Here is a 15,868-nt window from a genome sequence, read left to right as displayed (position 1 = left end):
TTCTTTGTATCTATTAAATTTAATGAATTGACAAAAAAACATTACAGGCAGAGTTAATTACAATACTATCAACAAGATTTACTCAAAATAACCACCATTAGCATCGATCACAGCTTCAATTCTGCTTCGGAACCTCGGACAAGCTGATGCTACAGTCTCCCTGGGAAGGGCCGCAAAAACTGTTTTAATTTTATCCATTAACTGGGCTTTTGTATTACTGGAAGTGCGATTGGTGTCTTTTTCAACTGCGCCCCATACAAAATAATCCATGGGGTTAAGGTCTGGGGAGTTTGGAGGCCAAACATTTGGACTGGTGAAGTCGTAGAAATTTTCAGACAACCATTTTTGACTTTTCCCAGAGGTGTGGCAAGGGGCCGAATCCTGCTGCCATACATACGGCCTACCATTGGCTACCCTTGTTATCCAGGGCTTGACTACAGTTAGCAACTCCACGAACAAAGCCCGAATTCCAATGCCAGGGTTCTTCAACACCTGTTCCTGCAGATTTGCGAGGAATTCTGCTGTACGAACGCAATCAGATCGTCTGCTAGGGATCTTTCTTCTTGCTACATCCTCGTAGTCACCATTGCAAGTCTCTAGTTCATGCCTGATTGTTTTTACTGTATTCTGGGAGCACTGGGCAGCAGTCGTAATATCCTTATTTTGATGGCGGGCACGAATCATCATGATACAAGTTATTCTCTTCCATGATTCAGGTGGGTTCCAGCTATCCATCCTTTCTGACATCTTGTATATGAATGAAGAAGGGTCCAAACTTTTAAATGAAGAGAAGTGTGTGTTAATACATGTAACTTACGGAAAAATATAATTAATTATAAATATGTCAAATTTATCCCGAACACCCTGTATATGAGGAAAATTCGGACATACCTTTTTTGAATGTTGTTGGCTGTCTCATCCCGGCGATATGCATTCATCTGCTGTTAAGCTGTTAAAGGAAGAGGTTTGGGGAAAGTTGGGGTAAAATAATGTGGGGAATTATTTGAAAAAACCTGGGTTTTTTCATATTGCCGGAATAAGGAGACAGCCGACAACATCCAAAAAAGGTATGTCCGAATTTTCCACCTATATTATTCTTCATATATTAGTTTTATAGCACATCAGTAATGCCCTAAGATTTGAGTAAAAAGCTAATGACATTGTAATAAAAAGGTCACTCCAAAAGGAAAGTAGGCTATATTAGCCATAAAAAATAATAATCATTTAATTAACATATATTTCATTTTGTTCTTCACAAAAACTTCAATGTGTAAAGAACAACAACAGAAAATGAATCCAACGGTTTACAACTACACACATTATAACAGTGGTTAATTCTTTTAGATGCACTCGTGTATTTTAAGTTTATAACGCTAGGATACTTTTAAAAAAATCAAATAAATAAAATAAAAATCTTAAATTTTTGGAATGAGTAAACCATTGTTGCAATTGAGGTTTGGTTAATGTAATAGCTTTTTTTTTTTTTTAATAATGATTGTTCATATTTGAAAATACTACAAAGCACTTGGTATTATTTTAAAGAATCCTGTAGCTAGCATCCTTCAAATTACAGATATCCCAAATGATTCTCTTCAACATACACCCTCTTGTTTTTCAAATAATACTTTTATCTGACTAAATATAAATTATTGCGAGCTATTAAAAACTGTTAATTAATGAATAATAATTAAACATGTTTCACTTATCTAGTATTTTCTATTTTCAGGGCCAATTAAAAGAAAAAAAAGGAAAATGGAAATTATTCCGTCGCTGGAGAACTCGTTACTTTACTTTGTCAGGAGCGCATCTCTCCTACAGAGGCTCAGTAGGTGCAGCATTAGATGTATGAAATAAAGCATGAGACCAACTTATTCTTCTTTTTAGTATTAATGTTATTATTTTTGAAATATTGTGCCTTATAACTCATTTAATAGCAGCAATAGGGCACTTGAAATTACCGTCGTTTGGAAACATCTATCATCAAATCCCATGTAGAATGTGATTTTTATAAAGTTGCCTCATCTGAAAGTAAGTGATAGGTGAAAATAACAGACCAAGCAGCTTGAAAATAGATGAGTTGACTGCTTGTCAACTCGATGCTGGCCACCAGCATCATGATAACCATTACATTCTCTTGTTGTTTGAAACTTAGAGCCCTAATGCTGATATTTTTTGTAGTCAATAGAATCTAGTAATAATGTTCATATCTGTTGTTAATAGAACTAATGCTCAAACCTGTTATAGTTAATTGTGTCGAGCCTTAATGTTGGTATCTCTTGCAGCCTGATGAACCTGGCAATCACTGGTAAAGGCCATTTATAAAAGGAAATGCCTGTATTCGTATTATTGGCTGGAAATAGTTTTTGACATTAGAAAAATTAAGAGGAGGTTAGGTGTAATGTAAGTTAAGATTAGGTAAGAGAGAGATTACTCAAAATCCTGGATATTTCAAACCCAGGCTGTGCTGTTGAAGAGTAGTGCAATGGAGTTTAAAGATACTAAGCTATTTTAAACCTGGCCTGGTTTTAATCCATTTCCCAAGTAAGCAAACAGACAAGTAAGTCAAATTTTCCCCTACAAGTAGTGCAAGTCTTAGGCAACTCGTGGTAAAAGTGAGATAAGCTCTGATCACTATTCTTAATATTTACCGTTAATGCAAAGCACATCTCCTTGAGGAGATGTATGATGCTATGCATTAAAGGCAGGGGGCCACTACCCAGACCGGTTTCAACCTTTATTGAGGTCTCATCAGTGGGAGCCATGCTAAATAGAAATACCAAGGTTAAGTAATACAGAGCTTATAAGTATTTTACCAAAACAAGTCACCATAAGGTGCTTTGACCTTATTAAATAAAAATATCAGAATGAAAGATAGATGAAGAAAGTTTTTTTACCTTGGGTATAATATATGTTAAAGATACCAAGCTATTTTAAACCTGGTTTTAATCCATTTCCCAAGTAAGTCAAGTTTGCACCTGCAAACTATCTCTCATCCTGAGATTTTTATTTAATAAGGTCAAAGCACCTTATGATGACTTGTTTTGGTAAAATACTTATAAGCTCTGTATTACTTAACCTTGGTATTTCTAAGCCTGGCTCCCACTGATGAGACCTCAATAAAGGTCGAAACTGGTCTGGGTAGTGGCCCCCTTGCCTTTAATGCATAGCATCATACATCTCCTCAAGGAGATGTGCTTTGCATTAAGGGTAAATATTAAGAATAGTGATCAGAGCTTATCCCACTTTTACCACGAGTTGCCTAAGACTTGCACTACTTGCAGGCGTAAACGACTTACTTGTCAGTTTGCTTACTTAGGAAATGGATTAAAACCAGGTTTAAAATAGCTTGGTATCTTTAACATATATTATACCCAAGGTAAAAAACTTTCTACGATGGAGTTTGGTGTTGTTCTGACCATCCCATTTGGTGTATTTGAAGTGCATTGTCAGAAAGGCCTACCTTTTGTAGAATATATCTAATATTTGTACACTATAGTTTTTTTTTTAAATTGAAAGTATATCTGGTTTATCCAAACTAGAAATTGAATAGGGAGAACACTGAAAAAGTTTTTAACTTGAATGTTACTTATAACAACTCCCAAATTCAAAAATATATTCAGCTCCTCCAAAGATCATCTCATCTGTTGTCCCTAATTAAATTAAGTATATACGAAATTAACTGCACCTGTAAAATTCCATAGTCTGTGTGTATGTGTGCAGAGGGAAGAATAGATACCTCTCTGATGGTTAGTCTAGTGATAGACTTATATGTTGACTGTTCAACATATCAAATCTACCACAGGATTGACAAGAAAGATGACCAACTATTTCATCACACCAGAATTTAGTATAAGCGAAACTTAAAATATTCCACGTCACCCTTTCATCAGCCATTCATTTAGTAGAAATGCCAGAGCCTTAAAATACCCAAATTTTGAACTATCATAATCTGTCCTCCCCACATTTCTTAATCCACAACACCAAACCTTCTTATTCTTCCTTTAATTCTTCTAATATCAAGCCTTCCTTTCAACCAATCTCATGACCTCTCTCTCTCTCTGTACTGTTAAATTAGTCTACTACATTCTGAAGAATTTCCTTGAATAACTGGCTTTTACCAAGGGTCACTAGGTTTATCACACCAGATATTTGCAGTTGAACTGTAAATCAGCTGCCTCAGCTGATATGAGACCACTGCCACCACCCTGTTTATTGGAGCCCTGAAATGACCTAAAAACTATTATTGGTCTCTAGTATGCGAATCTGTCATACTAAACTTTGATAGATTTTCATCCTTTCACATGTAAGGTTCACATTACAAAAATAAATAAATAAATAGTGATCGGCATCGTGTCCAAGGAAATGTAAGAACATCTTCTTTCATGAGCAGGTACAAATTTACTATATAATAATAATAATATGGATGGTAATTTCAGTACTCTAGACTAGTACTGTTAATTTTTGCTATGATTTTTCCTCTCCTGTGTTATCCATAAAGTGTTTGTTAATTATTGTGTTTAGCGAAGTGAATTAGGTATGTTTAATTTAGTCAGTTGTGTTTTTACTCTGTTGTATGCCGGTTCACTATACTGTACTACTCCTGAGGATAGTTATTAGATGATCACTGAAACATCAAGTATAACATCTGATTAATTACAATTATTTTCCCAAGTCCCATTATGACATCATGCTTTATAGAGACCTGAAGTTGCATAAAAACCTTGTTTGGTGTTCAGAGTAGATTTCCTGGTTTCTTTTATTCTTTGCTCACCTGTGGTACTTTAGGTTTCCCAAGGACATTATCTGTGTGAAATTGACACAAATCCTGAAATTATGTTTGAAATTAGTCTTAAGAAGTTCATTTATATGGATTATTATTTATGCTATTGACTTGTGTCAAAGGAAATAATAGAGCCAACTATTATTGTTAATTTTAAGTCGGAGGAGGGGGAGGGGAGATTACAGGTGTTCAAACTACTATAGACATGCTGTTACATTGTAGAGCTGAAGAGTGTGTTCTCATTTATGCAGTAGTTGGATCATAGCTAGGCAACAGTCTTATAGGTTAAAACTTAAGTTTATGTTCTTATCATGGCTAGAACTGAACGTAATTTTCTAGATTGCTTTCAGTTTCATAACAATGTTTATATAGGTTCTCAGAGCTTTTCCATGTAACTTCATACAGTGTGAACTGGTCATCATTTAGGTCTGCTGAGGATAATAGATTCTGGTTCAAGTTATGATAGCAGATCTCTGACATGTTTCTTCTAAACACTATTCTATAGCATTTTCTGTTTGTCTGTAACATGGCACATTGGAGTTGGTTAAAGTAGTTAGTTTGAATATTTTGGTTTTACAGATTGAAGAACGAAATTGTGGCATTTGATTAGAACTATACTCAAGGGTTGCTTATGGGTTAAATAGATGTCTGGTAACAATTGTTTTGTCATGAGTCATTATTAAAGATTATATGAATGTACTTTATAGCCTTGATCAAGTCAGATATAACCAAACTCAAGTCCACATAGGAAATGAAATCTTGAAAAGCTTTCATACTAAGAACAGTGACTGCACTATAAGTTTCCCTAGAATATTTCTCTGTACATAAAATATCCTGTACATGTAAATTAATTATGTAGTACTGTTATGATATGCTATAATCCCCCCCCCCACACACACACCTTGAGGATACATATCAGGAATTGATAACATAAAAATAAAATGAATATTAGTTAATCATTTCCAAACTTCATTGGTTGGCTTGGCTTTGATGAAAGAATGTATTTTTCTACAAAGAATAAAAGAAAGAATTGTTGTTTTTCTACACATTCAAAAAAAGGATTTTTATTGGTAACAGTTAACAATAACTCTGAATATAAGAACACACATTAATGAAAAGCCAAAAGGCTATTTTTTTCTGGCGAGGTTGATATAAGTTAAGGGGATAAAAATCCCTTATTGTTTTTTCAGCCAGTATGCGAAACTAAGATCGAACACTACGATCTGTAACGTTTCATGCCGACGAACTGTCAGCGTATCCAAGCGTAAGTGACCACTTGGTAGTGCCACACCACGGCAACTCGTTGCAAAGGTGAAGCAAGCTTCCTCACTGTTCTTGATATTTTTTCTCATAATGTAAAACACAGCTCTTAAGAGATGTAGTACTGTTTTACGTTATGAGGAGAGGTCACTACCCAGACCGGTTTCAACCTTTTTTTTGAGGTCTCATCAGTGAGTAGCTAGACCTAGTTAATATCAGAATTTAAGTGAAGAAAACTTACATACCTTTGCTATACGATTGACCGAAAGGTGTGTCACTATATTACATTATAACAAAGTATAACTAAGATGAAAAGCCAAAAGGCTATTTTTTTCTGGCGAGGTTGATATAAGTTAAGGGGATAAAAATCCCTTATTGTTTTTTCAGCCAGTATGCGAAACTAAGATCGAACACTACGATCTGTAACGTTTCATGCCGACGAACTGTCAGCGTATCCAAGCGTAAGTGACCACTTGGTAGTGCCACACCACGGCAACTCGTTGCAAAGGTGAAGCAAGCTTCCTCACTGTTCTTGATATTTTTTCTCATAATGTAAAACACAGCTCTTAAGAGATGTAGTACTGTTTTACGTTATGAGGAGAGGTCACTACCCAGACCGGTTTCAACCTTTTTTTTGAGGTCTCATCAGTGAGTAGCTAGACCTAGTTAATATCAGAATTTAAGTGAAGAAAACTTACATACCTTTGCTATACGATTGACCGAAAGGTGTGTCACTATATTACATTATAACAAAGTATAACTAAGATGAAAAGCCAAAAGGCTATTTTTTTCTGGCGAGGTTGATATAAGTTAAGGGGATAAAAATCCCTTATTGTTTTTCAGCCAGTAAGCGAAACTAAGATCGAACACTACGATCTGTAACGTTTCATGCCGACGAACTGTCAGCGTATCCAAGCGTAAGTGACCACTTGGTAGTGCCACACCACAGCAACTCGTTGCAAAGGTGAAGCAAGCTTCCTCACTGTTCTTGATATTTTTTCTCATAATGTAAAACACAGCTCTTAAGAGATGTAGTACTGTTTTACATTATGAGGAGAGGTCACTACCCAGACCGGTTTCAACCTTTTTTTGAGGTCTCATCAGTGAGTAGCTAGACCTAGTTAATATCAGAATTTAAGTGAAGAAAAGTTCACTTAAGTTTCACTTAGTTTTCTTCACTTAAATTCTGATATTAACTAGGTCTAGCTACTCACTGATGAGACCTCAAAAAAAGGTTGAAACCGGTCTGGGTAGTGACCTCTCCTCATAATGTAAAACAGTACTACATCTCTTAAGAGCTGTGTTTTACATTATGAGAAAAAATATCAAGAACAGTGAGGAAGCTTGCTTCACCTTTGCAACGAGTTGCTGTGGTGTGGCACTACCAAGTGGTCACTTACGCTTGGATACGCTGACAGTTCGTCGGCATGAAACGTTACAGATCGTAGTGTTCGATCTTAGTTTCGCTTACTGGCTGAAAAACAATAAGGGATTTTTATCCCCTTAACTTATATCAACCTCGCCAGAAAAAAATAGCCTTTTGGCTTTTCATCTTAGTTATACTTTGTTATAATGTAATATAGTGACACACCTTTCGGTCAATCGTATAGCAAAGGTATGTAAGTTTTCTTCACTTAAATTCTGATATTAACTAGGTCTAGCTACTCACTGATGAGACCTCAAAAAAAGGTTGAAACCGGTCTGGGTAGTGACCTCTCCTCATAATGTAAAACAGTACTACATCTCTTAAGAGCTGTGTTTTACATTATGAGAAAAAATATCAAGAACAGTGAGGAAGCTTGCTTCACCTTTGCAACGAGTTGCCGTGGTGTGGCACTACCAAGTGGTCACTTACGCTTGGATACGCTGACAGTTCGTCGGCATGAAACGTTACAGATCGTAGTGTTCGATCTTAGTTTCGCTTACTGGCTGAAAAACAATAAGGGATTTTTATCCCCTTAACTTATATCAACCTCGCCAGAAAAAAATAGCCTTTTGGCTTTTCATCTTAGTTATACTTTGTTATAATGTAATATAGTGACACACCTTTCGGTCAATCGTATAGCAAAGGTATGTAAGTTTTCTTCACTTAAATTCTGATATTAACTAGGTCTAGCTACTCACTGATGAGACCTCAAAAAAAAGGTTGAAACCGGTCTGGGTAGTGACCTCTCCTCATAATGTAAAACAGTACTACATCTCTTAAGAGCTGTGTTTTACATTATGAGAAAAAATATCAAGAACAGTGAGGAAGCTTGCTTCACCTTTGCAACGAGTTGCCGTGGTGTGGCACTACCAAGTGGTCACTTACGCTTGGATACGCTGACAGTTCGTCGGCATGAAACGTTACAGATCGTAGTGTTCGATCTTAGTTTTGCTTACTGGCTGAAAAACAATAAGGGATTTTTATCCCCTTAACTTATTAAAACACACATTAATGTTAATACCCTTACAACCAAGATCCTGAAGAAGCCATTCTTAGGCACAGAAAAACTTTTGATTTAATGAAAACTACACTTTTTATGCAAAACATGCTTTGCTGACATTATTTAATCTTGGTGAATGCTTGGGAAATGATGTGTAGAAAGTGGCTTTGTGTTGTGATTATATATCTTGTCTTGACTGAATTGATGGGACAGGAATAAACTATTCCTGTGGTCTCTGCAAGTTTGCTATAGCAAGAGTTGACCGTGGATGAAAAATGTGATGGTAGGACAAATAATTTTTATTTATATAGTCACCTCTCACTATATCAAACTACTGAAACCTTCCAACTATAGCCTTACAGCAGCTACAGTGCCATACTAAAATATCACTATGCCAAACTATTCTCTCTAACAAACTATGGTGTGCTTCCTACAAGTTTTCTGTAGTGAGTGTCAACTACTGCATGTTAATCTACATGAGAGCGATTGCAAAATATATAGCACTAGTAGCATGTGCAGGCAAGTAGTGAAGGTAAAAAAAATCTTTTGGAGTTTGTAATCCCTAGGGACTACGTGAGTAAGGTTGTTCCTGAGTACAGAGATAAATAGAATGAAAAATTGATGGAAGAGGGGGAAAAAAAAAGTAAAAATTCTAAGTCATGAAGCTGTACTTCCTATGCTCAATTTTTGTAGAGCAAGTGAAGTAAGTACTGCTGAAGCTTATCATCCTAATCTTTATACATATAAAATGCAGTTGGCAGTAGTTGTTTAGTTGGTTGGGTCACTGTATGAATGCTGTTTTAAAAGTATCCAGATTAGGTTTTCTGTCAGGCACTCTTTGCAGCTGTGCTAAATGAACATCTTCATCTATCTAAGCAAGTTGACTCGCATTAAGCAATATATTAAGCATTCTTTTTTGTTAATGTGACTCCCACTTGTGAAAAGTTGTATGCCTGCAGTGCATTGGTACCATAAATGGGCTAAGGATTTTATTTACTTATTTTATTTTATTTATTTATTTTTGTTTTTTGTAAATTTTATTTATTTTTTATATAGCCTGTAAACCCAGCTATAAGAGACCAAGCACAGAACTTTTTCAAGCCACAGGCCTCCATTCCAATAAGTGGGGCAGTGGTCTCACACCAGGTAATGAAATTCATCTGTAATGTAAACCCAGCTATAAGAGACCGAACACAGAACTTTTTCAAGCCAAAGGCCTTCACTCCAATAAGTGGAGCAGTGGTCTCACACCAGGTAATGAAATTTATATGTTACCTAAAGACAATCTCAAACATCATGCCCACAGTGGGATTCGAACCTGCAGTGGTTGGTTGGGGAATGGATATGCTAACCAGTTGGCCAACCATGCCAGCAGCCATATGCTCTAGATTTTTTTATTATTTTTATTTTTTTTTATGCAATTGGTAAAATAAACTGCCAATGAAAATAGCATATGGAGATTCTATTCAGGTTACATAGGCGTTTGAGTATGCATGTCACAGTTAGAAGTTCCTCAAAAAAAATTCTAAGCAACAGAATATAATTTTACAGGTACAAAACCAAATAACAGTTGCCAAGATGGGGGAGTTCCTTTTGCATCCAAAAAGCATGGCAAATGCACAACAAACTTATAAGAGTATGTTACTCGTTTTATTGTCAAAGTGTCGTTCATATGTTCACAACTCCCTTATTAAAACAAGTGAACATTAAGGAATTTTAATTTAAGATGAGATGTAGAACTCGCTAAACAAAAGTCATGGGAAGACTTTGGTAAGAACATAGAAAATAAATATCAGAAAGGTGGTAAAATATTCTGGAGGCTATTGAAAAAGCGCAGAAATGGAGGAAAGAGTACTGTAAAAGGAATTAGAGATAAGAAAGGTAACATGAAAACTGAAGATAAAGATATTCTAGGTGTATGGTGTAATTACTTCTTCAAAAGATTGCTAAATGAAACAAAGCAGCAACAGAAAACACTCAGCAGATATACAATCAGAATACATATCAACACTTGAAGTAAAAAAAAAAAAAAAAACATCAAATACCTGAAATGTGGAAAGGAATCTGGAATAGATGATATTTGATCAGAAATGCTGAAATTATAGGGCTGAAAAGTTCCGATAAACACCTAGAGCAAAAATGATGTTAAAGCATCTAATATAAACCACAAGGAAGACCATATCTTTAAACCCTTTAACACCTATGTTTCCTGAAATCATAAATAATTATTTTTTTTCATTTAGGATATGTAAGAAAACATGTTAGTGGTTTTGAAGAAATTCGAAGACACAGAGGTGTGGGCCATCATGTTTTTTGTGCTGCAAGTGAGATTCACCAAACATTGTGTGAGAATTTTAATGATTGTTGGTAAAGCAATGCTACTTTATTAAGAAATAATTATAGAACAATATGGATTCTTATTGTCCTTGTTTGATAAGTGTTTCCTGTCTGTATATATGTGTGTGTTCATGGGACTGATTTGCCTATTTCCAGGAAGAAAAGCTAGTCATCTCCGTATTAGGCCTACTAACTTACCTTCAGTTGAAGAGGACTGATAAAAATTAAATTTTATCAGTCCTCGGATTCGGTGTTTGAAACTTTTACAAAAAATTGTCGAACCGTTCCAGTTTTCAGTTCAGCTATATTCGGGGATACAAAGAAAAGTGTTGAAATTATGTATTACAATAACTCGCTGACTTAGCAGAATTCGCATAAGTTTTCCGTACAAGAAGCTGTCTGCATGGTACTGTTTTAGTTCCAAATGGATCATTTTTATCATGATATTTCCGTAAAGAAGTTCTGAAATTATATTAGCAATTCCGCTCTGGCTGGATGAAAGTATTTTTTAATTTCAGTTGGACTAGAGTTATTGTGACAAAATTTGGTAGAATGAAATGTCTTCTCTACAGATCAATTACTATCTGCACAACGAAGCAGTATGTACACTTACATTAAATGTTTTAAAATGCAAGAAAATAATTATTACGTTTCAATGACCACTTCCATATGTTGTCTGTATCATGAATAACGTTCTGTATTGTTTCTGAACATTTTTAAACACTACTTTGCAAGAAAAATGACTTTCTTAATTCTTTCATAATTCATCGAAAAATTTTCGGTGAATTGCCTTTTTGATGAATTGTTGTTTGATGAATTGTCTTTCGATTAACTGTTTTTTGATGAATTTTCCTGTAACCAAACTATGGACTCCAAAAGGAAATAAATAGAAGAGTTCAACTTGCCTGGAGTGCATTCAGGAAATTGAAAAGCATTTTCAAAATAATGATGTCCCACTGTTTAAAAAGGAAAACATTTAAAGTGTATACTTCCAGTCATCACATATGGTTGTGAAACTTGGTCTCTAACAAAAGCACTGACAAATGAACTAGCAATAACTCAAAGAAAAATGGAGAGGCTGATGCTAGGCATCACATTAAAAGATAAAAAGCAAAACACCTGGATAAGAAGCCAGACTTGCATCATTGACATCATTCTTCACCAAAGTGACTAAAATGGAAATGTGCTGGACATCTATCCAGAAGAGAAGAGAGATGGACCACCATACTAACGAACTGAATTCCAAAAGAAGGGAAAGCAGGCCGAGTATGTCCGAAAAGAAGGTGGAGTGATGAATTGTCAGATTTTGTTAGGCAAAATTAGTCAACCATTGCCAAGAACAGAGAAAGGTGGAAGGAACTGGAGGAGGCCTTCATCCAGCAGTGGACAGAAAATGGCTGAAAAGAAGTTATTTATTTAGAAACTGATATCTGACTAGTTTTTCCTTGCACAAAATACAGTAAAACCCCTTTTTTTACACTTTTCAGGGTACTAATGGAAAAAAGTGTAAATAGCAGGAAATGTAAAAAAAACATTAAAAAAAGGCTAAAAGATTTTTTTTTAACTTACTGCTAGTATGTGAGTCTACCTACTCTATTACAAAATTTGATAACTGTACACTTACTTATATTTATCTATTTTAAAAAATCTTTAATTGTTTTTTGATATAGTGCCAGATTGCTTTGCATTGAATTCAATGCTTGACCTGTTTTTTACTATCGTGTTCAAAGTGGACACGGAGAGTCCAAGATCTTTTGCTAAATGCACACGTGTTCCGGCATGCCAATCTACACGTCGCAGAATTGCCATCTTTTCTTCTACCAAAATACATTTTCTGTCTTTTTTCTCCATGTTACTTAACATGGATAATACACCACCGCAACTTGAAAGCAACTTTCACACGCTAAATTACGTAGCAGAAATTCTGCAATATCAATTCGTACTGTGATTGAAAAATCACAGTATCGCTCATCACTACATTACTTCTGCAAGCGTGCAGGTCACCATGATGGCGGAAACGAAATTACAACCGCAAGCAACGCCATCTGGGAACAGAAATGCGCAGAGTTCTGCAGAAGATTTGAAAATCAGTATTACCACCCGAGAAAAAAACGCAAAGCACGGGAAATAACGTCCACATCAAGTTCTTAATGGCGGGAAAACAATATATTGTAAGAATAGGCCTTAAGACGGGACCAACGGAAAATGACGTAAATGGCAGGAAAATGTAAATTGCAGGAATGTAAAAATGGGGTTTTACTGTATATATAAACACAGATAATAATAAAGTTATCTGCTAAAAATTTCTTGCAAAAAGAGAGATTGATTCATCCTAAAACATGAATGTGAAGTTACATGCCATGGGTTAGTTGTCATCACACAGTGACTGGTTTGATCCTACATTTTTTAGTTGTAAAAATCTCTCAAATATCTTATGATACTTCTCTATTTAAAATATGTTTACATAAGTGGTATTACCAAGACAGAAAAGACTAAAAAAGATAGCATCTACTAAATAATAAATATAAAACATATTTGGGCAGTAGTGATTATAACATTCAGGAGTAGCTATAGCATTCAGCACTAAACACAAAGATAAATTTCTTCATTAGCATGCAATTTCAAGTATAGTTCGTATGATCACATATCAAAATGGAGAATTGGACAATGAAACTTACTTGTGCCTAAGAAATATTGTGATCCCTCAGGGAGCCAAAATAGTTCTCCATGACTTTATCTAAACAGAAAGATCACTATTATTTGGTATATAGCCTTCTCTTATTGAAATTTAAATCACTTTTATTGTTTGGTTGGCCTTGGCAGCCTTGTAATCCTCGGATGCCTCATAGTCTAAGTTTTTTCCCTCCTTTACTGAAATTGTAAGAACTGGGAACTAACAAATCATTATAAAGCTTCCTCTTATGCAAATTAATGTATCATAAGTTTAGTTAAAGCCTTAGATTTTTGTTCCTGATTAAGAAAGTTTATTATTCTGTAGCAGAATACATATAAGTTTATACAGATTCATTTTGTTACATGTATTGGTTTGGGGGTGGGGGGGGGGGATGTAGATGAACCAGTCAAATAGACCTGACTAAATTAAGATAGTCTTCCAATAAATTGTATAACTTCCAAGAAATCCTCTCTCTCACACACACAAAAAAAAAGTGCATATCTTAATGGCATTCATATTAGTGAGACTATTCATTATCAAATTAGTGTAACATAGAGCCCTTTTTTTTCTTTTTTTTTTTCATGTGTACCATAGACAATTTTCTTTTGCCTTAATTTTTAATTAAAATTGATCTAGTTATTACAGGAAGAAATATATACAGCAGTAAAACCCCGTTTTTACGTTCCCGCAATTTACGTTTTCCTGCCATTTACATCATTTTCCGTTGGTCCCGTCTTAAGGCCTATTCTTACGATATATTGTTTTCTCGTCATTAACAACTAACAACTAGATGTGAACGTTATTTCCCATGATTTGCATTTTTTTTTCTCAGGTGGCAATACTGATTTTTGAATCAATTTCTACGGAAATCTGCGCATTTCTGTTCCCAGATGGCATTGCTTTCGGCTGTAGTTTCGTTTCTGCAGTCACGGTGACCTGCACACTTGCAGCAGTAATGTAGTGATGAGCAATACCATGATTTTTCAATCACAGTACGAATTGATATAGAATTTCTGCTATGTAATTTAGCGTGTGAAAGTTACGGTGGTGGATTATCCATGTTAGTAACATGGAGAAAAAAGACAGAAAATGTATTTCGGTAGAAGAAAAGATGGTAATTCTGCGACGTGTAGATTGGCATGCTGGAACACATCTGCATTTAGCAAAAGATCTTGGATTCTCCGTGTCCACTTTGAACACGATAGTAAAAAAACAGGTCAAGCGTTGAACTCAATGCAAATCAATCTGGTGCTATGTCAAAAAAAATGAAAAGCAAAAACAATCAACAATTAAAGATTTTTTTAAATAGATAAATGTAAGTGATTGTAAATTCATTTATTTTCAGTTATTAAATTTTGTAATCATATATGTTGACTCGCATACTTGCAGTAAGTCATCTTTTAGCCTTTTTTTAATGTTTTTTTTACATTTCCTGCTATTTACACTTTTTTTTCCATCAGTCCCCTGTAAAGTGTAAAAAAGGGGTTTTACTGTATATACACTGCTTGGAAAGAATTCGACAATTACTATAGTGTGAGGAACAAACAGTCATGGTGCCACCTTAATAAAATGCAGGACCTCTTTTTGCTGTGATGACTGTAGCAATCTTATAGAGCATACTTTCCACAAGCATATGATAGCGATCAATGGATTTGGGACCATTCTTCTTGTAGACATGTCATGGGGTGTGAACTGTTGCGGGGGAGGACATCCCTTGACCTCACTTGATGCTCCAGTTCATCCTACAGATGTTCAGTAGGGTTGCGATCAGGACTCTGTAGAAGCCAATCAAGTGTGGTGATGTTCATGTCCACAAATCACACAGCTAGAGCAGTAGCCTTATGACAGTGTACTGTCTTCATGAAAGTGACCATTGTCCATAGAAATGCCATAAAGTAGGAAGCATTGCATTGGCCATGTTCAGATTGAACTCTCTTAGTTCATTGTTTGTGACACCAGACAGAGGGTCTGAGGCCAAATCAGAAAACAGAGCCATACCATCACACTGCCACCTGTAAATTTCATAGTTGGGGTTAATACACTCTGGTAAGACATTCAGAGGACATCCACCACACTCGCACTTGGCCATCTGCTCTAGAGGGTGTATCATGATTTGTCACGCCATAATACAGCTTTCCAAGCTTCCACATCCCACTGTACATGCTCTTGCACCACTGAAGATGATGCTGCACATTAGTTCGTGTAATGTGGGACTTGCATGTTGTGGTCCTACCATGGAAACCCATGTTGTGAGCCTCGGTTCTAAATATTTTTGTGCAGATTCATGTTCCAGGTTTTGCCCTGAACTCAGCATTAAACATAGCTGTAGGGTGCTACAAAGGATAATATGTAAAAACTGATGAATGGTAGTTTTTACATATTATTCTTTGT

The 15,868-nt window shown here is 35.5% G+C and overlaps 1 protein-coding gene across 1 annotated transcript in view; it reads left to right on the top strand.

Moving 5' to 3' along the window:
• Positions 1–15,868, top strand: part of melt (ventricular zone expressed PH domain-containing protein melted) — a 338,615-nt gene that overhangs the window by 306,751 nt on the left and 15,996 nt on the right. The window contains exon 15 of the mRNA XM_090398172.1: positions 1,727–1,843. Within this exon, the coding sequence (XP_090254298.1) occupies positions 1,727–1,843 (117 nt within the window). The remainder of the gene's footprint in view (positions 1–1,726; positions 1,844–15,868) is intronic.

Source organism: Typopeltis vanoorti, chromosome 1 (genome assembly GCF_054136105.1).
Source record: "Typopeltis vanoorti isolate ZY-2024b chromosome 1, IOZ_Tvanoo_1.0, whole genome shotgun sequence".
Classification (NCBI taxonomy): Eukaryota; Metazoa; Arthropoda; class Arachnida; order Uropygi; family Thelyphonidae; genus Typopeltis; species Typopeltis vanoorti.
Note: the sequence above shows the minus strand (reverse complement) of the source record. Positions and strands in the feature narration are given on the sequence as shown.